This window comes from Hippocampus comes, unplaced genomic scaffold (assembly GCF_001891065.2).
Source record: "Hippocampus comes isolate QL1 unplaced genomic scaffold, H_comes_QL1_v1.1 scaffold80, whole genome shotgun sequence".
Classification (NCBI taxonomy): Eukaryota; Metazoa; Chordata; class Actinopteri; order Syngnathiformes; family Syngnathidae; genus Hippocampus; species Hippocampus comes.
Window position 1 is genome coordinate 75,885 of NW_017806164.1, and position 21,216 is coordinate 97,100.

At 41.5% G+C, this 21,216-nt stretch overlaps 2 protein-coding genes and 1 long non-coding RNA gene across 4 annotated transcripts in view; 2 read left to right on the forward strand and 1 right to left on the reverse strand.

Annotated features, from left to right (window-relative positions):
* Window positions 1-2,206: 2,206 nt before the first annotated feature.
* On the forward strand, window positions 2,207-12,099 carry mthfsd (methenyltetrahydrofolate synthetase domain containing). Of its 2 annotated transcripts, none has more exons than XM_019895890.1 (8): window positions 2,207-2,393; window positions 2,481-2,584; window positions 3,299-3,412; window positions 4,574-4,687; window positions 4,778-4,868; window positions 6,240-6,352; window positions 7,034-7,159; window positions 10,197-12,099. In XM_019895890.1, exons 1-8 carry the CDS (start codon window positions 2,366-2,368, stop codon window positions 10,926-10,928), a joined length of 1,422 nt encoding a protein of 473 aa, XP_019751449.1. In that variant the 5' UTR covers window positions 2,207-2,365; the 3' UTR covers window positions 10,929-12,099. The 2 variants fall into 2 exon arrangements, with proteins under 2 accessions (XP_019751449.1, XP_019751448.1); XM_019895889.1 differs by lacking the exon at window positions 3,299-3,412 and adding an exon at window positions 3,132-3,245 and having other exon boundaries at window positions 2,211-2,393.
* A 1,558-nt stretch (window positions 12,100-13,657) lies between these two features.
* On the reverse strand, window positions 13,658-16,625 carry foxf1 (forkhead box F1). Its single transcript, XM_019895891.1, has 2 exons — window positions 15,394-16,625; window positions 13,658-14,564 (listed from the first exon to the last, which is right to left on the reverse strand). Exons 1-2 carry the CDS (start codon window positions 16,352-16,354, stop codon window positions 14,401-14,403), a joined length of 1,125 nt encoding a protein of 374 aa, XP_019751450.1. The 5' UTR covers window positions 16,355-16,625; the 3' UTR covers window positions 13,658-14,400.
* Window positions 16,626-17,255: 630 nt separating this feature from the next.
* Window positions 17,256-21,216, forward strand: part of LOC109531551 (uncharacterized) — a 15,213-nt gene continuing 11,252 nt past the window's right edge. Inside the window, exon 1 of the long non-coding RNA XR_002171197.1 lies at window positions 17,256-17,436. This is a non-coding gene — a long non-coding RNA (uncharacterized LOC109531551). The remainder of the gene's footprint in view (window positions 17,437-21,216) is intronic.

Here is a 21,216-nt window from a genome sequence, read left to right on the forward strand (position 1 = left end):
TGTGTGTGTGTGTGTGTGTGTGTGTGTGTGTGTGGGCGCTAGCACGGAGAGGGAGGAGAGGGTGGATGGTTTAACCTGAGCAAAATCTCAGCTCCCCGTGCATAGACCCTTCTCTTTTTTTTTGCCCTATGTTGTCACAAATTTCCCAAACAGGTGTAGTTGCGCGCTCGGTCCACATGCCAAGAATTTCCATCAGAGCCTCAGACAGTGGGTCCACCGCAGAGGGGTGAAGTCGGGGTCCGGGAACAGCCACATCACTGCAAATTCCTAAACTCACAGGTTTAGTAAGCACGGCATTGTGAGGCTTTGCTTGACATGTTTTGAATCCACTGAGAGTCGGAGAAGAGAGAGAGAGAGAAAGAGAACGGAAGGGAGGGTGTAGCTTGGCTCCCTGCCCAGACAAGGAGAGTGAGGCTATGGGGGTGTCAGGGTGGGCTCTACTGGTGTCTGTATGGATATTAATGTGCTTGTCAAGGAAGTTCATAAAGGGGCATGTCGTCCAAAAATTCAGAGCTCCAAGTTTTAGTCAAAGATGAATAGTCAAGTATACCTGCAGCAGAATGGATAATGTAGCGTCTAATGTGTGACGTAATCATCAGTTGTTTGCTTTCAACGATTTAAATATAAACACGTTTTTTTATTCGATAATGAATATGGAAATAAATAACACACTGCCCTTTGTAATTTGATGTAGCACCCCAAAGCCACACCTTCGATGAACAAACGCTCTGAGGGAATTTACTGGTCGAGGTTTCCCTCTTGTGGTCAGAAGGTGAGGTTGCAGGTTGACCATTTAGGCGAGAAAGACTTAAGGCACTGGGTGACAAAAAACCAAAACAAAAACACACACAACATCCATAGAAAATTGTACTCTAGCTTAGCATGTGTACGAATATGATATTGTGTATAATTTTGAAATAGTTATTCATACAACAGTGGGCAGAAGAAGTGCAGTGTAATTTGGAGAGGAGGCAAAGTTGTCTGGTTAAAATAAAACTCCTTAAGTAAAAGTAAATAATAGACACTCTGAAATATATGGAAGCGTTGCGTCACGTTTTTTCCTCTGCAGCTTATCCTCCAGACAAGCAAAATTCCACTGGTTAGCTGTAATAAGACTTTTGGTAGTAAGAAGAGTTGATTCCGATTGGATTCATCTACAGCTATGTGACAATTTGTTTGTGCAGTCAAAATTGAGACAGTTCTGTGAGAGGTGTGTGCAGCAGCTGTAACCATGGGCATATCGTTGTAAATTCTATTCCATTATATGTTTGTTTGTTTGTTTAATTTTCAAAGCTTGTAACTATTCCAACTTCGGGTTTTATTGCATACATACACAAGGAGGGTTCCATGATTGTTTTTGTCTTCCGGGGCTGAAAGGCGGCTTGATCCATAAAATTTATGCGGAGAAAAGAATTTATAGATATTATTTAGACAATATCAAATAATATGCTGGAGGGGTTAACTGGTGCTACACAGATTTCTGACTGGGCTATAACCCTCCCTCGCCCCGGTGCAGCACCATCCTGTACATACACATTTACTTATTTTGACATGATAGAGAAAAACCAAAAGCAATTTTGGATTCTGCATTCAAAAATTAGCTAAAAACAACTGTCAGACCTAACTCAACATGAAATATGTTCCCCGGTGTAATTTGTAGTGCGGAAAACCAGTTCAGAAAATCGATGGATGGATGGATGTGCGCGTCAAAATGTATCATGATTCCGTTGCTCATTTGTTTGACTTACGGTAATTTGGGTGCGTTGTTTCGTGGGCGGTGCCATTTTAAACCACCTGTCTGTTACCATCAGTACAGTACTGCGGTATGGTATGTCATTTCGTTGAGGGAGGCGAGAGTGAAACATCAGTTTTAATTACTTTCTGTTTCTGGGTCTTAAAATAAAGTTGTTAAAACCCTGGAATTGTGTTAGCATTTTCATGTTTTCATTCCAAGTTGTTATTCAACCTCCCTAGAATTTTTAAATTTGCTGTTTGGGTTTTATTTTTAGTTAAATTTGTTGTTTCTGTATGTACGTTACAATTTGTTAATAAAAGAAAGCGAGAGAAAAAAAACGTATTTTTGTGTTACCTCAGTATACCCAGAATCCCTTTGAAGTACTGTACACACAAATACTATGACACTAAGCACTCTGAATTATCATTTACGTCCATACTATATTGTTTTAGCGACTCTCTGTACGGCGATTTCAACTGCTGTTAAATTTTACCCTCCCCAGTTGCCGTACCGAGCATAAACATTGTCACGCAGCTGTTGCTGTCGTTTTACGTTACTTATAGATCTCACGTTTAGGCTTCCTTCGAAAGGTAAAGTCGTGTTGGTCAATTATTGACAGCATATAGCATCATGGAGCCGCTCATAAAAATCAATCCAGGTCGGTTCAACGTGAAAATGAGTGTCGACGCCATCGCTGTCGTAATATGTTAGCAAATGCCGCTACTTTCTTTTTCTCTCCATGCAGGAGCAACAAAATGGGACATTCGTCAAAAGATTTGGGACTACATCGAAGACAAGAATCTGGCTAATTTCCCAAGGCCAGTTCACAACAGAATCCCGAATTTTAAGGCAAGTTGAAACCAATTCCACTTAATAGTTTTAAGAACCAACGTGTCACCCGTGAATCAACGTTTTCATATACTGTATGTGTGCAACAAAACTGACTTCTACTGTTCGGTAGGTGTCAGAGAAGTTGTGGAATTCTTCATATAAACGAAACATTTTCTTCTTTTAGTGGCTCGTGTGAGTGGATTTCCATGTATGGTGACCGTCTGTCAGACAAGTCATCGCTCATCAATCCATTTGACAGCTGCCTGTCGGTAGCTGTCATTTAAGTTTACAGATATCGATGCTGTACAGCACTGTATTACAAATATCTCGTTAAATTCTTAGATTACTTTGAAACAGTTGATGTCATGTGTAAAGAGGAGAAATGGGTCGTGATTTTCTATGTTTCTACAAGCAACACGAAATCAATACTTGAGCAACTTCTATTATTTGAGATGGGACATTCTTTTGGGCTACAGTATATCCTTAAGTAGTGACACCAGTGCATCAGATCAACACAGCAATGTTTGCCACAGTATTTTCTCCTGTCTTTTTATTTACTGGCTAGGATGCAGTTCAGGCATGCACCAGGCTCACAGTCCTGCAGGAGTTCAAGTCCAGCCAGACAATCAAAATAAATCCAGACAGACCTCAGCAGCATGCTCGCTTTGTCACACTGGAAGTAAGTTTTACATTTTCATAAAGCTACCCTACAATTTGCTGTTTTCCTCCCAGGGGGCTTTGACTGCCTGCCCTAAAGTGTCTGAGCTGGAAGCATTTTCCCAGACAGCTGAGGTCAAGGTGGATCCCGATAAACCTCTTGAGGGGGCTCGACTAGCAGTGCTACAGGTGGACACACACACCAAGAGCCCGAAATTACCACCACAGGCTGTTCGGGACATTAATTATGCCTTCATTCCTGTTGACCTCAGGTTTGGTCACATTCAGAATGATGCCTGTGAATATTCGTCCACATCCAAGGTCATTTCATTCTTGGGTCATTGAGTCGATCGCAACTCAACTGTTCTGGTTGTCTTAGAAGATGTTTCGGCCTTTCATCAGCGCAGGTTTTTATCAGTTCATGCAATAAGGCATAGTTCGGACAGCACTAGCCTGAGTTGGTGTAGAAAAAAAAAAACTTCAAATATTTATGGTCCAAGCTGGAGGCCCATCCCAATCACAAATGTGATCATTCTTTTGAAATGCAAAACGACAGACGTTAAATGTCCTGAAGAGAGTCCGCTGTCCGTCAACAGGAGTTGTTGGATGGAACTCCGTCATTAATAAAGTAATTATATTAAACACAGTCTCCTTTGGCTGATGAGGCAGATCCCCAGCCCTTTTTTTTATACAGTTAAGTGGAGTATTATTGAATGTACACGGCCCTGTGAGTGTGTCAGTATCGATCGGATGGAATGGAGCATGCACATACTTTATTGACAGCCGAAGGTCAGATTCAGCAGACATGGTCACACATTCCTGCAGGTAGAAGGCGATCACTCTTTTTCATAATTATGAAGCCTTAGTTTATATACTTGATTATTTATTTTTGTCATTCAAATTTGGTAGTCTTGTGAACAAAACTCTTCAAATTCACAAGGCATTTTTGTAGTCACTTTACAGGCTCTGTATAACATTCTTGTCACACAAGTGTGAATAGAACAAAACCTCAGACAACAAATGAAATGTTCGGTGATGCTCGAGTCACACCGTTGCTTCGCATACTGTAACTTATTCGGTCATGTTCTCCTCTTGTAGTGACTGGTCCTTTGTTTGAAATATGTATTGCCAAAAACTCAAACAAAAAGAACACGTTTACTGTAGAAAATTTGCCGATTAAAAAACAAACAAACAAGAAAAAACAGATATTTACCTGCAAATTAGAAGTTCGATGAATTTCCTGATGATAGGTCACTCTAACTCAGTCGCATTGTAACATTTTCTCTAACCTGTTCATTGTGAGGTCCAAATAATGTTCGATTTGAATTTTATTTATTTTTTTTGTAACAGGCCCACAAAACTTTATTGGTCCCAACTCCTCGTCTTCGTTCTGGCCTTTTTAACAAGATCGTTCCCCCACCGGGGGCCAACAAAGAACAGCTGCGTATATGCTCTTCCTCTCAGGTTTGAGTCTCCGATGTTACATTTTCACGCAATTTACCTCATTATCGCTCCATCACGCCAACACTGAACCCAAGTGTTTCCCAACTGCAGGGCGTGAAAGAGTTCAGCGTGCCAATCGATCTGGATGCCAAAGTCAAGGTTGACCTCGTGGTTGTTGGCTCTGTGGCCGTGTCAGAGAAAGGTGAGGAACTATTTGTTTGTTTGTTTTTTTCCTAATTGCTCTGCAAAAGAAGCAAGCATAATTCTCGGGAAGTATCACATTTTTAGTAGGTGTGCACTAAACATGTAACTGAAAGCTTGACTCTCAAATGAAATGTTTGGCATTCCGATGCCTTACTCAGTGCGCTCAACTCACTGTTGACGTGATTTGCTCCAAGTTGTATCTTGATACCTTTGCAATGGGGAAACCCCAAATGAAACGTTTCAATGGAGTTAAGGAGAAATATTAGCTTTTTAATTTATAGCAATCATGTGGCCACGGCATCGTCACTGTACACTGGAGCGCCAACTAAAGACAAAGACATTTGAGTAAGAACAGACGTAAGAGTTGATGCAAAATTGTTTGATCAGATGAAGTTAGCTCCTCGTGGCTTCTGCATGCTTTCTTGCGGTACATTGTTTTGCTCTTTGGGTTAAGCAGACTGATATACGGTAACTTTGACGAAACAGACGTTTGTAATAATGCACACAAATCCCAAATGGCTCGACGTGGAGAAAGCCACATGGTTTTCATTGAAGCAATAGTTAGTTGCATGCACGTTAGCTGAGGCCCCAGTGGACTGCAATTTATTCCAAGATATTTTCATTATTCTAACTGCCTTACAGCCTCACCTTGTTAAGTAATTCTGATACGATTACCGGTAGCTGTTTTTTTTCCTCTTCTTCAAAAATTTTCCGTTAAAAATTTGGAAGTTGAGTTTTCTAGTCATTGTCATTTTAGTTGTATGTTAATGTCTACAGACAACAAATAGGAGTTTCATTTGTGATCATGTGCGTGACTCAATCATTTGTTAGCATTAAGCTAAGTAAACTTAAGACAGCTTGTATCTTTAGTATCCACTATATATATATTTTAATGCTACCCACTCAGCCGAAGTTGTCAGAATGATGAGCTCTTGCTGTGTTGGTGACATTAACTACTGCTGTCTGCTCACTGGTGGCAATATCCAACAAGAAATGATAAAAAACAAACATGATAATGTTAGCTTAAACTATTGCTGGGCCTTGTGCTTCCTCTTTAAGCTTCTGCATTCGCTTTTTTGCCGCAATAAATCTCTTATCAAATAAAATAAATGTCAGTATAATGTGGGAATTCTCTTAAACATGAATACCTTTTGTTGTTGTTCTAAGCAGATACAGAAAGCAGATAAGGTATAACTAATGCTTGAAAGCTGTCCTGTTACACTTAGCTCCTTTTTGGAGTGATACCAGCGTTGTTTTGTACTCCAGCAGTGAGGCTGGCCCTAAAGCGTAGGCTGTTGGAGTAATTTGGCCGTGTGTCTCTGTCCCATCGCGCAAAATAGCCTTTAAAGTCTTCATCTGCCTCTTCCAGGTTTCCGTATCGGAAAAGGAGAGGGCTTTGCTGACTTGGAGTATGCAATGATGGCCTCAATGGGAGCTGTGGACGAATCCACTGTAGTGGTCACAGTTGTCCACGACTGTCAAGTGAGTTTCTTTCATCTTTGAAATAACTATGGAAATGTTTCAGTGGAGCTCAATTTTTATCTCGTTATAGAGTTACCATAATCACAAGCTACAAGTTAGAAACTGTCGGTGTACCGAATCTTATGGCTCAATGTCATACAAGTAAAATGCTTTCACTCCTTTTTGTTGAATTGGATTGACATGTTTAACGTAATGCTTCCTGGCTTCTTTAAAATGATTTGATACCGTATTTTCTGTACTATAAGGCGCACCTAAAAGCATTCGATTTGCTCAAAAGTCGACAGTGCGCCTTATAATCCGATGTGCCTTATATGTATGGATCAATATTCGGATTTCTTGGATGTGGCATTTTAAATGTTCTGGAAAGTGCTTTGTTACAGCTGCAGCGTATGTGAAGGCTCTAAATAAATAAAGCTGTATTGTATTGTATTCCTTTTAGGGTGCCTCCATCTAGCGGATGCAAAACGCAACCGCAGTCAGTATTGGAGCTTCTATTCTATGGGCCTTATAATGGGATGCGCCCTTTTTATGAAAATAGTTTTAAAATCGGCCATTCATTGAAGGTGCGCCTTATACTCCGTAGCGCCGTATAGTGCGGGAAATACAGTAATTTAATTTGTAAACTTAGAAAATAGCATCAACTGTGAATGAATACTTATCTCAGTGGATCTGGTTCTTGAGGTGGTGGATATTCCAGAAGAGCTCATGGAAAGACACGACTTGACAGTGGACTACATACTCACACCAAGCAGAGTCATTAAGACCGACTGCCCCTCTCCGAAGCCACAAGGAATCATTTGGACTAAGGTAAAGTGAAAATTTGTCTCAAATCTCAGCTTCAGTGCCAATTTGTACAAGTTGCACACTTTTGCAATATTAAAGTTAAACATCCATAAAAATGTATAAACGTTACAGACTTTTGTAATTAGGATGCTAAACCGAAAGGATGAGGAAAACTCCCCATCAGAGGTTAAGATGAAACTTTATGAAGCAACATTTATCAGAGATTAAGCAATTCAATTTTAAGGCGGTTATTATTCAATATTGTGTTCTCAATCTAGCTTCAGAAGCAGTTTTTCCTGAGGCTCATTTAGTCACCTACGGTAACTGATCACCGCTGCCCTCTAGCAGGTTTATTGTCTCTCTGCATCTTGCCAAAAATAATACATAAAAAAAATAACAACACAAGAAACGTGTGTTATCTGCAATTCTAACAGTTTATAAGATATTAATTGGTAAGAGTTTGAGCAAAATGTTGAAGTGTGCTTGTAGGAATGTGTCCATTGATCTGGAAGACCCTTTGTTAGTTCAGAGGTCACTGATTTTGGACTTAGGAGAGGCTCTTGGTCACAATATCAAATGGTGTTCATTCGAAAGGCGGATGATGGAGTGAGGGAAAAATTCATCTCAGCATAGATTCATAGATGTTGGTGGTGTGTCTCAATATTTTGAACATGTGCATTGTCAGAAGAAAATGTACTGTTGGGGTCCATTTTTGTTCTCCAAGGAACAGCTTTTTGTGGTGTCCCCTACAGGGTTCACAATTTAGTAAGTTTCCGTGGGAAAAAAATGCACAAAATGATGTCTTGCACTTAATGTTGGTTTGCTATTCAGCAGTTTTATGCCGTCCTGGAATCTGAATTTAAGTATGTGTTTTGCATGTATTTTGTCCATATTTAAAATAATTTTATTTTTTGTCACAAATCTGGTCTGGAAGTGCGCGGACCTGTGCGCTGATGAAAATTTGTGGCCCTCTCCCTCCTACAAATTGCCCATCCATGTTGCACAGTACACACTTTGGACTTAGTTGTCCATGAACATTTCGGAGGTATGGCAGCTGATTTGGCCTTTGATAGTTTGTCTCACGTCAGATATGATAACGGCATTTGTCTAAAACATTTTGTGTGCAAACCTCTGGGCTCCTCAAGATATTTGGAAGTAAACAGAACCCGCCGACCTCACTGGCAGGAAGGCCACGTGTGATCATCAAAGCGTTGTCTGCGCCGGCTCGGCAGGGGCTGCTGGGGGTCGAGGATGTTGTCAGGTCAAACAGGCCACTGTAAAAACAATAGCCTCGTAGATTCTTGTCTGGACTGGTCAGCATCAAAGGCCGCCAAACACACGCCTAAGATGCAACAAATCAAGACGGCCGTCTTATTTTTAACTGCTTGGGAAGTGAGATGTCCTGCTCCTATAAACAGACGCAGACCCGCTAACTGTTACGGATTGTCTGTATTTTGTTACAGATATCACTGAATGCGACCTCGTTAAGCCCATAACGTTCAATGTTGTTGGGGGGTGGGGTGGTTGGTAACATTGCACAAACAGGTTCAAAACAAACAAGAGTACTTAATTGTATGTTGCGTGTTTGATAACACACCACAAATGTGACGTTCTTCTGCCGGTGGCTCCGGTGACGTAGTGCATCGCTGCTCACTCATGGGCAGCGCAGGCTAGCAGACTAATTCAACATGAGGCGAAAGCTAACGTCATGATACTTGTTGGAATATGCCAAATGGCCCATGGCTCATTGAGGCCTAGCTAATGGTGAGTGATATTTAGAAGCATTTGTCTTTATTTTGGTCCTTGAAAACATGTCTCAATCAAAATAGCTAGTCGCACTAAAAAGTTTGCAAAATGTTGCCTTTGTTTAAAAAACAAAAAAAAAGTGTTTGTGTATGTGTGAGCGATGTGCATTGTTAGATGTCGCTGTTCAGTAAATATTTTAATTATTTTGTGATTAGTTTATTCTTTGAACAATTATTTTTAATTTATGCAATTACCGTGCCTTGATTTTAGTGACATTAGTACACAGTCATAGCCACTAATGCAATTATAAGAATAATTTGGTGCGATAGACATGTAAACATCTAAAATATTTATATATGTATGCTCCGCAAACAGTCCGGCTGTAATGTTCCTGAAACAGCTTTTAAAATATAGCAAGAAAATTACAGAAACTCTTCAGGAAGTAAATATCTCTATACTGTGGGTTTGCAGCTCTGTGGGCGTAATTCTTATCATAAACCAGATGAAATGGCAGGCATTAATTGGTCACTTTTCTTTCATTTCATGAACTTGCTGACGTGCTGCTTTGGCTCAAATGGTTCAATTCTCAAACTAATGGTATGCCAGCTCCCTTTAGTGATATGCAAATTAATCCCTGCCAGAGTACAGTTGCATTATATTTTTCAAAGTTTAATACGTTTGCAATTTAAAACCCAGCCGCTGGGGGGCAGTGCCCTCCCCTGGGGGTGCACTGTTCCCCAGTGCCGGTCCCAAGCCCGGGGAATTGGGGAGGGTTGCGTCAGGAATGGCATCCGGCGTAAAACTTTTGCCAAGACGACCATGCGAGTTGGTAGGACGGTTTACAGGGGCGGATGGAAATTACTGACTCGCTGTGGCGACCCCTGAATAGGGACGTGCCGAAAGGAGAAGAAGAATACGTTTGCAATTTAACTTTTTAGAACAGTTTTAAAAAAATATTTTCTTACAATTTTTAACTGATGTGCAGTAAAATTTATTGGAATTATTAATTACACCTTTTTAAAAAAATTTCCGATGTTTAAACACAGTTTTAATGTTTAAACGCCTCGTAAAGTTATAGTGACATAGAATTCATTATGTGTAGTTTTTAGGAATAAAACGTCTCATTTTGGAATACTTAGGCTTACTACATGTCTTTATTTTAATGTTGGTAATGAATGATAGTGGTACAGAAGCATTTTTGTAGGCGGTACTTGGTATAAAAAGTCTGAGAACCACTGATTCATAATGTTGCATGTACAATAATGTTCGCACCCTCTTTCAGTTTGACTGAGATTGGCCAGTTTTATGTCCTCAGCTGGACACAGAAAAGCTGCAGAAGATCCCCATCCTGAAGAAGCTCCTGGCTCTGGAGGAACAGGCGGGGAAGGACGTCACACTGGGAGCGGGGCCTCCCCTAGCTGAGCCTCTTTCGCAAACCGGTCCCCCCAAAAAGCAAAGCAGGCGCAGGCCGAGGCAGAAAGCAGCCCGTCAGGATGTCCAAGAAGAGTCCAAGGAGGACCAACGTGTCGAGCCACAAGCAAACGCCGGACAGCGTCCTGCTCGCGTAAGGAAAGAAAGTAGAGGAAGTGAGGGAGAGGGTGTCGAAAAGAGGAGAAAGAAGGGACGAAGTGGAAGGAATCTGAAGGAGAAGAGTCCAGAAGAGACTGGAGGTGAAGTTCTGACCCACAGTAAGATCCCTCCCGGTGTGACCACAGTGTATCTGGGTGGGATCCCCACGGGGCTGCGCGTTAGCGAGCTGAAGACATCCCTGCGGGAGAGAGAGGCAGCGCCGTTGCGGCTCACCTGGCAGGGAGCTCAGCACCGCGCCTTCTTGGACTACAGCAACCCAGAGGCTGCCGAGAAGGCTTTGGAGGCTCTGCAGGGGCTCAGCCTGAATGGTCACAGTGTGCAGGCCGAGCTGGCCAAGAGCCAACGGCGCAGCAAGAGGCCCGGCCAGTCCAATCGGAAAGCGAGACCAGCAGCGGCTCCGGCGTCTGACAAAGAAGAGGTGGATTCCAAAAATGAAGCCCATGAGCAAACTGAGTAGTCAGAAGAGTAATTGCACTAACCTTGGAATGCCTTATAACGCTTTTGGTTTGACTTTATCGTTCAGGGTTGATTACAGTTGAGTCACAATTTTATATTAAGCAATATCTAAATAAAATATGCAACAAAAGCACATCTAAACGTGAAGATTCTCTCTCTCTCTCTCTCTCTCTCTCTCTCTCTCTCTCTCTCTCTCTCTCTCTCTCTCTCTCTCTCTCTCTCTGTTTTTTCCTTTTTTGAAGCGAAATGATTCAAATGCACAGAAAAAGCTAGTGGCTGTCTTGGCCGCCTCACAATTTCTACCTACACAATTGCCGAACAGTTGCAAACAGCACCACCAGGTGGCCAAACTACGAATTCAGCGCTTCTCTTCACTGTTTTTCTCTTGACTGACATTGGCACGATTGGCCAGCCTCAAATCAGCCTTTACAAAGATAAACATGCTCAATTTGGATTGAGAACAGAATTAATTTTCATCATTAATTTAATATTGAAAATATTCACAACCTTTTTGGTTCTAATTTACTCTTCACAAAACCACTCTGTCATATATGCTCTGTACATCACTGCAAAAATACAACCCTTTTTATTTATTTTGATCAGATTTAGCAGCATGCCTACTAGTGTGTCATTATTAAAATTGTCACATTTATTGAATGGATAAATGCAGTACTGTTTACAGTATGTGCAAGGTACAAATCCAATTCAAATGAAATGAGATTGCAAGGAAGACTGAGAAAGTTGAGAGTTGAGTTTGTATACCCCACATTAACGCACCAAAATGGATAAGTTGACCACAGCGCATCCTGCCGTGAGTGATTTATTTAAACATAATTGACTATTACCCAGAGTTCATAATTCATCCAATAAATTGAACCACAAATAGTTGGTTAACACTGACTTTTTCTGTCATGTCTATCAGAATGCTAGCCTTCACTTGGATGAATTAGATCACCTTTTCCCAATGGAATGTAACGCTAGGATTTTGTGGAGACCAGATATCCTTTGTTCCTTTTTCTTTCTTTTTTTAATATCTGTCATATTTTGACAAGTACAGGTAGTCCTTATATAAAAGGCCTTGGCAGCCAAAACTTACTGAGTTTTCTTGATGTGAAAGCTTTACTTGGTTACAATGCAACGCCTTCAAATAAACGAATGTTACATTGAAAAGTAAAATTTGCTGTTTGAGCAACTTGTAGTTTTCATTTGTAGTCCTATTTCCTTGCTGCGTTGAATTGCAAACAGCTGAGAGGTCAGTAGTACAACAATTTTAACACGCATGCCACATCTGCCCTTCATCACACGATCACGTCACCTCCATGTTCCTGGACAAATTGTACCTGCTTTCTGCCTTCATTGTGTACAGTGCTCCACACGCACACACCCAGCAAGTCATGTCAGTCTGCACCCGGCAGCCTTCTTCGGGCTTTTTATGGAACTGGCATGCAGGGCCTGCAGGTCGAGGGAGCAGCTGTGGTTAGTCATCTCACTCCCGTTGCCGTGCCACACCTCGGCCAGTGTCATCAGTTTCAATGAGAGATTCCACTGCTGCTCGGCCATGTGTGCTCCATAATGTATAGCCATGTGTTTAGGTGCACTGCTTTTATAGTTCAGGGTGCGATGTGCATGTACGGTGACTAGCACTGATTGGCTAGCTGCACACTAAAGTGAGCATGAACGTACTCGATGTAAATTATTTCGACTGTTTTGCCCTTTTATATAGAATTGCACATTGAATCTCTCTTTTCTATCGCGCGGCACCTGCTATTTTGTTTAAAAAAAAGTTATCTTAATATGAAAGAAATGCATTTTAAACCGTGGCTTAATCCCCGCCAATTAAAACAGTCGGGTGTTGTTTTTCAGGTCAGCTTGCAATTTGGAATCACCTCGTTTTTGTGGGGCCACGTCATCTACAAATTGGACGAGATACATAAATTCCTACAAAGTAAAAAAAAAGTATTTTATGAGTTCATTGTTCCGTTTTGATTGACACTGTCGGGACGTTTGAAAACGTGGTTGGAGATTACCGTTGAACAAAACTACACTCATGTTTTCTATTTTGGTTTCCCCGTTTTGTCAAATAACCGAGACAAAATATTAGAAACATTGCACACTGTAAACCACTATCACGAAGTATTTTAATTCAAGCCATTTCCGAGATTATCAGTCCCCAAAAAAATTGAATATTTGTTATCAATTAAGAGAATACTTTTTGATGCAGATTTAGAATTTGATTATATGCGTGTGTGGTGAAACGAGTATCGGTCCGTTTTACCATACAATGAACCGAGCTTTCTTAATGTGTTTGTGAATGGGTTTCATGTAAAACGCATGTTTTTTTTAACTGTACCTAATCAAATATGGTAGTGTTATTATAATTATTTTTACAATACATTATGATTTAAACAGGGCTCTTAGCATCCATGTCGCCATAGAATATGTGTCTCAGTAATTGTAGTTCACATGGCAATATAATTTAAAGCTTTTTTTACATTGAGATTGCATTTTGAGGGTTTAAATTGAAATTATATCTGACAGTTTTTCTTGCCCCCTTCAATAAATTCGACTGACATTGATTTAAGGTCCAATGTGACATTTCGAATTAATTTGCTTTTCTGTTAAAATCATGTTATAAACCGAAAAGTTAAATCCCGTGACAATTGTCGATCAAATCGAATTTCAATTTCTTAACCTGTCTTGGATTTTAAACAAACTCCAAATGTATCCCTCTTGAGAATTTAGGCATCAACAGCCCCAACAAATATTTTATTTCCTTACAGACTGTAATAAAGATGACCCTCGCTAAATTATTCAACAATATAGAACAGTATACAGTGCTGGTATTAATTCATGATCTACATATCCTAACGACAGAAACGGTGCTTACAATATATCCTCATTTTCATTTAAAAACAAATAAGCGTTCTGACAAATATTGCCAATAAAGCATCACAACTCCTTGGCCAATTCGCCTGAAATTAAAAATATGCAGGCCTTCAGAATAAATAAAAAAGTTGCGCTTACAGGCTATTCAAAAAGTGCCTTAATCATTTTTTATACATGGACACGTCAATACAATGTCCACAATTGTTCATGTCACTGGAATTCCAAATGAGTGTTATATGCCATAAAAGAGAGAGAACGCAGAAAAGAGAAGTGTGCATTTTTTTTTACAATGAGAAGAATAAAGCTCGACAGAAATGTGAAGTTGTAGTCATCCGCGCTGCAGGACTTAGTACCAAACGTCAGCAGACTTTCACCCCGCTGCTCCATGATGACGGCACGTAAAAGTTTGTATTATTATATATTATTATTATCATCATCATCATCATCATCACTACAGATGGTCGCTCTTGCGTGAGGCGGGAGAGGGGAGAAAAAAGTAGTCCGGCTTGTCTTTGAGAGTCCTTCACGTCCCCTCAGTGGTTTTCTTTTCCTTTTCGTTTCAGCTGAATCGAACCGAACCCGCATCATCACATCACGCACGGTTTGATGTCCTGGTAGGAGACCTGCTGGTGGTGGTAGTAGGAGCCGCTGCTAGGTGAGTGCATGGCCGACGACGTCATGGCGTTGAAGGAGAAGACGAACTCCTTCCGGTCACACATGCTGGGGGACTGCGAATGGTACCGAGGGATGCCTGAACACACACACACGTACACGTTTACGGCTTGCAATTGGCCTACACTTTTATTTAGACCCCTTAGTACTAACAACCCCCACCCACCCCAAGTTTTGGTCGTAAATACAATAAATTAATATAGAGTTGATTACTCACAAATAAATAAAAGTGAATTGTAATTTAATTGAAGGAATTGAAGGAGAGAGAGACAATACCTGCGTTTCATTTCCCCAATATAGAATGACGTGAGTCTCTAGTAATTATCTAAGCGATAACACACGTCCCCTGTTGTCGCCTATCGTGCGTTTTTTTTTTTTTATTAGTTGGTCAAAATAAAAGAGACTTACTTGGTATTGACCAACTTTTCCATAGGAAACATACACACATGCATTTCCCAAAGTGTAACGATATTTCACTCAAATAATTATTATAAGGTGCATAATGATGTTTTTAATAGGCCCATGGATATTTCTAGAGGGTAAAAAAGATGGAGCGTTGATTAGCATTGCTCCGAGACAAGGCAGCCCGAGTTTACCATGATTTTGTTTGTTTGTTTTTATCATCACGAATTATGAGCTTTCTCGTGACAATTTAAACTGCTTGTACTTCCAGAGTTAAATCATTTTTCTAAATAAGTTTTTGCCACCAATGGAACGCAGTACAGCCAACATTTCCACTGAACCTAAAGGCCCGCGCGTTTGGCACGAGGTCAGGGAAGCACTTCAACTTGGCCAAAAACTAATAATTATGTGGCTGGTCTTTGTTTTCATTTTTCCACGCGATCTGCTTCAATGTAAACCAGAGCGTTATTGTTGTTATTGTGGTCTTTTTCTGGATGGAAGCCTACCTTGCAAGTCCGAGGCTGTGTGGCCGTTCTGGTGCAGGTAAGGCTGCTCCAGCGAGTGCGTGGGAAGGCTGGGCTGCAGCGGGTTGGCTCCGGGGTTGCAAGGAGACAGCGGCTGCTGCTTGATGTAAGAAGCTCCGTTATTGGGACTCGGAGCCCACGCCGACGCCGGGCTGGAGTAGACCGGGTGCGGCTCCATCACGCCGCCGCTAGTGAGCAGAGGCGAGGCGGAGTTGTCGTGGTGGGGGTAGCCCCCCTCGGCGGTGTTTGCCGCGCAGCTCCCCATGTACGAGTGGCCGCCGTTGGCCGACAAGTGCGTCATAGAATGGCCGGACAGAGCCATGCCGTCCATGTTCCCCGCCAGGTGTCCGTTCATCATCCCGATCCCGCTGTCCAGGGACAAGCTGTTGGGCGGACACGACAGCCCCCCGCCGCTCCCCTGGAAGTTGTACGACTCTGGGATGTGGTTGAAGCCCAAGCCGTTCATCATGCTGTACATAGGCTTGAGCGCTTGGCACTTGCGCCGGAAGCCTCTGGGTCTCCTCCTGAACGAGCCTTCCTCGAACATGAACTCACTCGCCGGGTCGATAGTCCAGTAGTGACCCTTCCCCGGCCGGCCCAGACCCTTGGGCAGCTTGATGAAGCACTCGTTGAGGGACAAATTGTGGCGCACCGAGTTCTTCCAGCCCTGGTAGGAGCCCCTGAAGAAGGGGAAGCGGCTCTGCAGGAACTGGTAGATCTCGCTGAGGGTAAGCCGCTTGGTAGGGGAGCTCTGGATGGCCATGACGATGAGGGCGATGTAAGAGTAAGGAGGTTTCTCCGGCCGGCGGATTCCCGCGTTGGTCTTCTTGGCTTTGGCGGTGGAGGAGGTAGCGGTGTCCATCACCGCGGTCTTGTCCGGAGCAGACATGGGGCCGCTCTGGGCAGGAGTGTGCGCTTGGGGCTGCTGGACTTCTGCCGTCATTAGTTAGACTTAAAGGCGCGCTGGGTAGAAGAAGACTAAATGTCTTCCACCTCCACACCTTCTACTCGAGACGACGTCAACTCACCGGCAAAAAGCGAGCAAAAAAAAAAACAAAAAAAAAAAAAAAGAGAGAGAACTGCTTCTCAGTGCGGGGAGGTTCCTGAAAGACTGACTCGTCCAAAAGTTTTCCAGAGTGGGATAAGGAGTACAACAGGAGCTGCTTTCCACTTCACTTGCTACGTGTTGTCCTGCTGCCTTTTTTACTTATCTGTTGCCATCAGCGGGTTGGAAGCTGCATGTCTTGGCCATCCGAAAAACTGGGGCCCGCCCAGTTCCCCTCCTACTCCAGTGGTGGGCTGTAAGCATGCGTGCACATCTGGGTGCACTCACTTTTTACTTTGCATTAAAAAAAATACCTTTTTTTTTGGTCAAAAATGTTCATTCTCTCGTCCATATAGAGTCTTACATGCACTTTAATGTACAGCCAATCATGCTTAATTTTCATTGTTGTGTGCTGTAACTTTAGATTGTTTCTTTTATTATTATTTTTTTTATAGATAACTGTATTCCAGTCCAAATAAAATAGTAAAATCTTCGTCCAGGCTGTCACACAGACAGCATGTATATGCCACATACATATTGGTGTACCGCCCGTTGGAAAGCATGCATATATCGCTTACTGTCTTTAAAAGCATTTTCAAAAGAGCGTGCCCCTTCACATCCAAAACCAGCCTCCAAATGTCTATACAAAATAAGCAGGCCGTTGGGCACTGCAGGATGTTTACACAGCAAAATGTAAACATGTTCACTTCTTGAAATATAAAAAAAAAGTCAACAAAAAGCCCAGTCCGTTCAGCTAATAGTCACTGAAGTGGTGCGCCTTGCGCAGAGAAGTCGAGGGACTTTTTTTTTTTTTTTTATGCAGCCGAATATTGTTTGTGTAAGTCATAATATTTACGCAGGAGACGCCCGGGGAATGAAGTCGAAGATCTGCCGCACTGTGAGCGCAGAACTTCGGGTGGAGACCACGGAACGACTCCTTGCAGACATGCTTGGACCGTCGGAATGATCCACAAGTAAAAGTAAGTGACATCGATTCAATGTTATTCTAGTTAATTTGCCTCACGAAGAACATAATCAGGTTTGCGAACTCATTCGATCTTTTAATCTTAAAAGGGTGCACTGTCGTGAGGTTTAGTTTTCGAGTGACCTTAATGCAACAGCAGGCTATAGTGCAAGCGGATCAGTTTATAAGCTAAAACTGTTGACAGTGGCTTGCTTATTGTTCCCTGGGGAGCTCCATAGCTGCAGTCTGCAACCTTTCCCCTCACAGTGAGCTCAAATCTCCTACTGTTCCTATATAAAATTATGATAGCCACATAAAATAAAAACAGCACAATTGCGTCAATTCTTTACACCTCACACGAGTTATTGACAGTGTGGGTAAAACAAAGGATGCATGTGACAGCATCTTGCAAGACTGATATGTTCCACATATATTTTCATAATCCAAGTGCCGTTTTTGAATTCTTTGATTCATGTTCAAAAATGTGTTTGTCGGCCTGATGGTGACAAAAGGAACATATCATGTTAGTTTTGACGGCGAGCGCACGCAATGAATGTTCATATTGTTTTAACCGACGACTGCGCGGACACTGGTGTAAGATTGAGTTGGGGGGGACACATTTATCAGCGATTGGGACCACCCAGCGCGCGCCCCGCAGGGGCATGCGCGCTCCCGTCCTATCCCTGCCCCCTCCATTTAATTACCACTGATGACTTCATTCCATTAACCCCCCCCCCACCCCGACCTGCCCCCCTTAAACACCAACTCATATTCTTGCCATGTTCATGTGTGGAGATCAGTATGAGGCAACAATATCTAATTCTCCTGAAATACCAAGTGAGCACATGGGTGTTATGTTCAAATGCAGTCTACAATAAATGAACTTTCTGCATTAACAAGGATGATACACTGCTATTTTTGAACAAGCAGAATGTGTTGTTACTACCTATATATGCCACATAAAACAGCTGGATCCAAAATTCTGCTTTTACGCTGCATGACAACATTTTTAAAAATCCTTTTTTCATGTAAATTTGACTTGACTTGGTTTTATGTTGCACAATTTTCATTATTTTCCCGAGAGTCGAGAACTGTGCCAAGAACATTAACAAGCGTTTATTTTAATCGTATAAACATGTTTTATTCGTTCGAGTAAATAGAGCGAAGAAAAGAGCGTCATGGTGTCGCAAGCAGATTGGGTTCGTCATCGAGCATTCATTCGGGGTTTTTTTTTCCCTTCTTCCATGACGTCCCATCGTGAAATATTGGACAGCTTTGCATACCCAGGAAAGCAGGGCCACTTAGGTGGAGGTAGACCGCAAAGTGCACAGCCCTGACAGGCCTTTCTGACTGTCGTGTCTACCTTATTTACTGCAATGAACCCAATATAGCCCCCTCCAGCCTGTCCGGTCTGAAAACACTTCGTGTGTTTTCTTTCTGAACTCATCATTCGACCAAGAGACACACTCACTCGCTGTTTCTTCACAGTACCTGTAGGGTTTAGTTTTCTGTTTAGCCATGACTTTATATAGGGACCTTTACCAAATATCATGTCACGCTACTTTAAATGCATGCTTCTAACTCTTATCAAATGAATCGAATTTTTTTTTCGTCAAATAAGGTTAAAATGTTTCTCATGACAATTTATAAAAGCATACAACATTCCCTTCCGTAGTGCTGCTTAAGGCAGCATATGATTAACGGAGGTGCAGTAAATATAAATCAAACGTGCGTTAAGTTTTAATAAAGTTGTGTATATATTGTTCCACAGTCCTATAATAACTCATATTCAATCCAATTTATTTGTCACGGACATTTACAGTTCACCAAAGGACTGCCCATCAATAAATAAGTCAAATATAACACGAATAACAGGAAAAAAGCATGACATTAAAACACTGATTACCAAAAGGAACAAAATAAAACCACAACCTGCCAAGTGTTATATACAGAGTCGGAGTATTGCCAGACTCATTCAAAACATTTTGGGACAACTTGAAAGCTAATTCGAAGAGATAATAATTAAATGTATTTAAAAAAGTAGCGTATGCTTTCAAAATACCGCAAGTATTTATCTTTTTCCCTATAGAATATATTGTATTTTCAAAAAATGTTTTTAGAGTTCACAGTATATTGTAGCGCTCGTAACATTGTACGTAGATTGTTGTCCAGTCTGACTTTCAAAAGGCATTGCGACATTTTGAAAGTGATATAACACGAATGTTACCACCATCAATTATTATGATTTTTTTTTTCCCCAGGTTAATCAAATGAAAGACCAAAAATACCATCTAAACTCTCCGGTTATCAAAATGTCCCAATATTACATCTTTTGAAGGAAAATGGACGCTACTTATTTTAAGCATTTCAAATAAATGCTCTACTAAAATAAGAACGCAAGGTTTCATTGTCCAGATATGAAGAATTTGTCCATCTTATTTTAAGGAGGAGCGCGCGTTTGTAAAGCTTCAGTTTTTTTTTTTTTTTTGCGTCAGATGCGCCAACGTCGACGTCAAGTGTCGCCCGCAGTTCGTTGTCGCTTTAATTGAAACCAGTGTGATGTGGAGCCCTCATCACTTTCCCTGCGCTGTAGGTGGCCGTGTATATTTTCCTTGAAGTGCTGTTTATGTGAACGAGAAAGGACGGGATAGCTCGCAGACCGCTGATTGCGCGCTTTTTGGGTCGCTCCGTGAACGCCAAGTGTGCTTGATGGCCTCCACCGTGCAGTTGGGCATGCATGCATGCATGCACGCGTGCTCCTCTTTCTTTTCACGACCAAAGAGTCGTTCCTATAGGACAATAAGCACTTTTAAGAGGCCGTAAAACCAAATAGCGTCACAGGCCATAGCATTAGGTACACCTGCGATGCAACACAAGAGCGGCAGAAAACATTATTCATTGAACACGAACGTTTTTATTGTGGTTTTTGCGGTTACTGTTCATATCTGTGTGGTTTAAAACTAAACAAAAAAACAAAAACAAAAACAAAACACTCGCTGAAAATAAGCATGAATTCCTGCAGTCCAGTAAAATTGGCAGCACTCTTTTGGAAAATTTAAACCCTGCAGCTTCCATGGGGTCCATCAGACAAAGCAGATCAAGAGTCCAGAATAATTTTTGAATGCATGTCATTGAATGGCGCATATTAAAAAAATGCCCTGTAACACGGAACAAGTGCAGTATTAGGGCCTATAATTACTTAAAAGCAACGAGTTGTGATTACTAGCTGTCATCTTGTCTACATTATTGTGTGCTTTTGCCATGTTGGATTATATCTCGTCCAATGTGATATATCCACGTTGGTATTTCTCATATCGCCCTGACCAGTAAGGCAGATATGCTTACTCGCTCGCCCAGGATGCATGCGCACAATTCATCTCTTTGAATTCACACAGATGCAATGACTGCAGTCATACACATGTGTACACATGCTAGTTACTATATAGTAACTGAACGTTTAACTCTTCAACATTTGTTTAAATGACCTTGCGATAATCAACAAGTTTGATGCACTTCAACAGAAAACTTACAGAAAAGTCACGAGGAAAAACATCTATTCATTCTGATCGACTATGATGTCGTTTCATCACTATCTTCTCACAAATCATCAAAAATATTGAAAAGACAGTTCTTGGTACATGTAACATTTGTTGAATATTTTTGAATGTATGTATGTATGTATGTATGCGCGTGTGTGTGTGTGTGTGTGTGTGTGTGTGTGTGTGTGTATATATATATATATATATATATATACACACACACACACACACACACACACACACACACACACACACAC

Excerpts from the sequence above, each read along its gene's own strand:
- foxf1 (XM_019895891.1), bottom strand. The coding sequence starts at position 16,354 with ATGACGGCAGAAGTCCAGCAGCCCCAAGCGCACACTCCTGCCCAGAGC. Across the intron at positions 14,565-15,393 it reads CACAGCCTCGGACTTGCAAG|GCATCCCTCGGTACCATTCG; the intron begins GTAGGCTTCCAT and ends GTGTGTGTTCAG.
- mthfsd (XM_019895890.1), top strand. The coding sequence starts at position 2,366 with ATGGAGCCGCTCATAAAAATCAATCCAG. Across the intron at positions 2,585-3,298 it reads ACAGAATCCCGAATTTTAAG|GGGGCTTTGACTGCCTGCCC; the intron begins GCAAGTTGAAAC and ends TTTTCCTCCCAG. Across the intron at positions 7,160-10,196 it reads AAGGAATCATTTGGACTAAG|CTGGACACAGAAAAGCTGCA; the intron begins GTAAAGTGAAAA and ends TTATGTCCTCAG.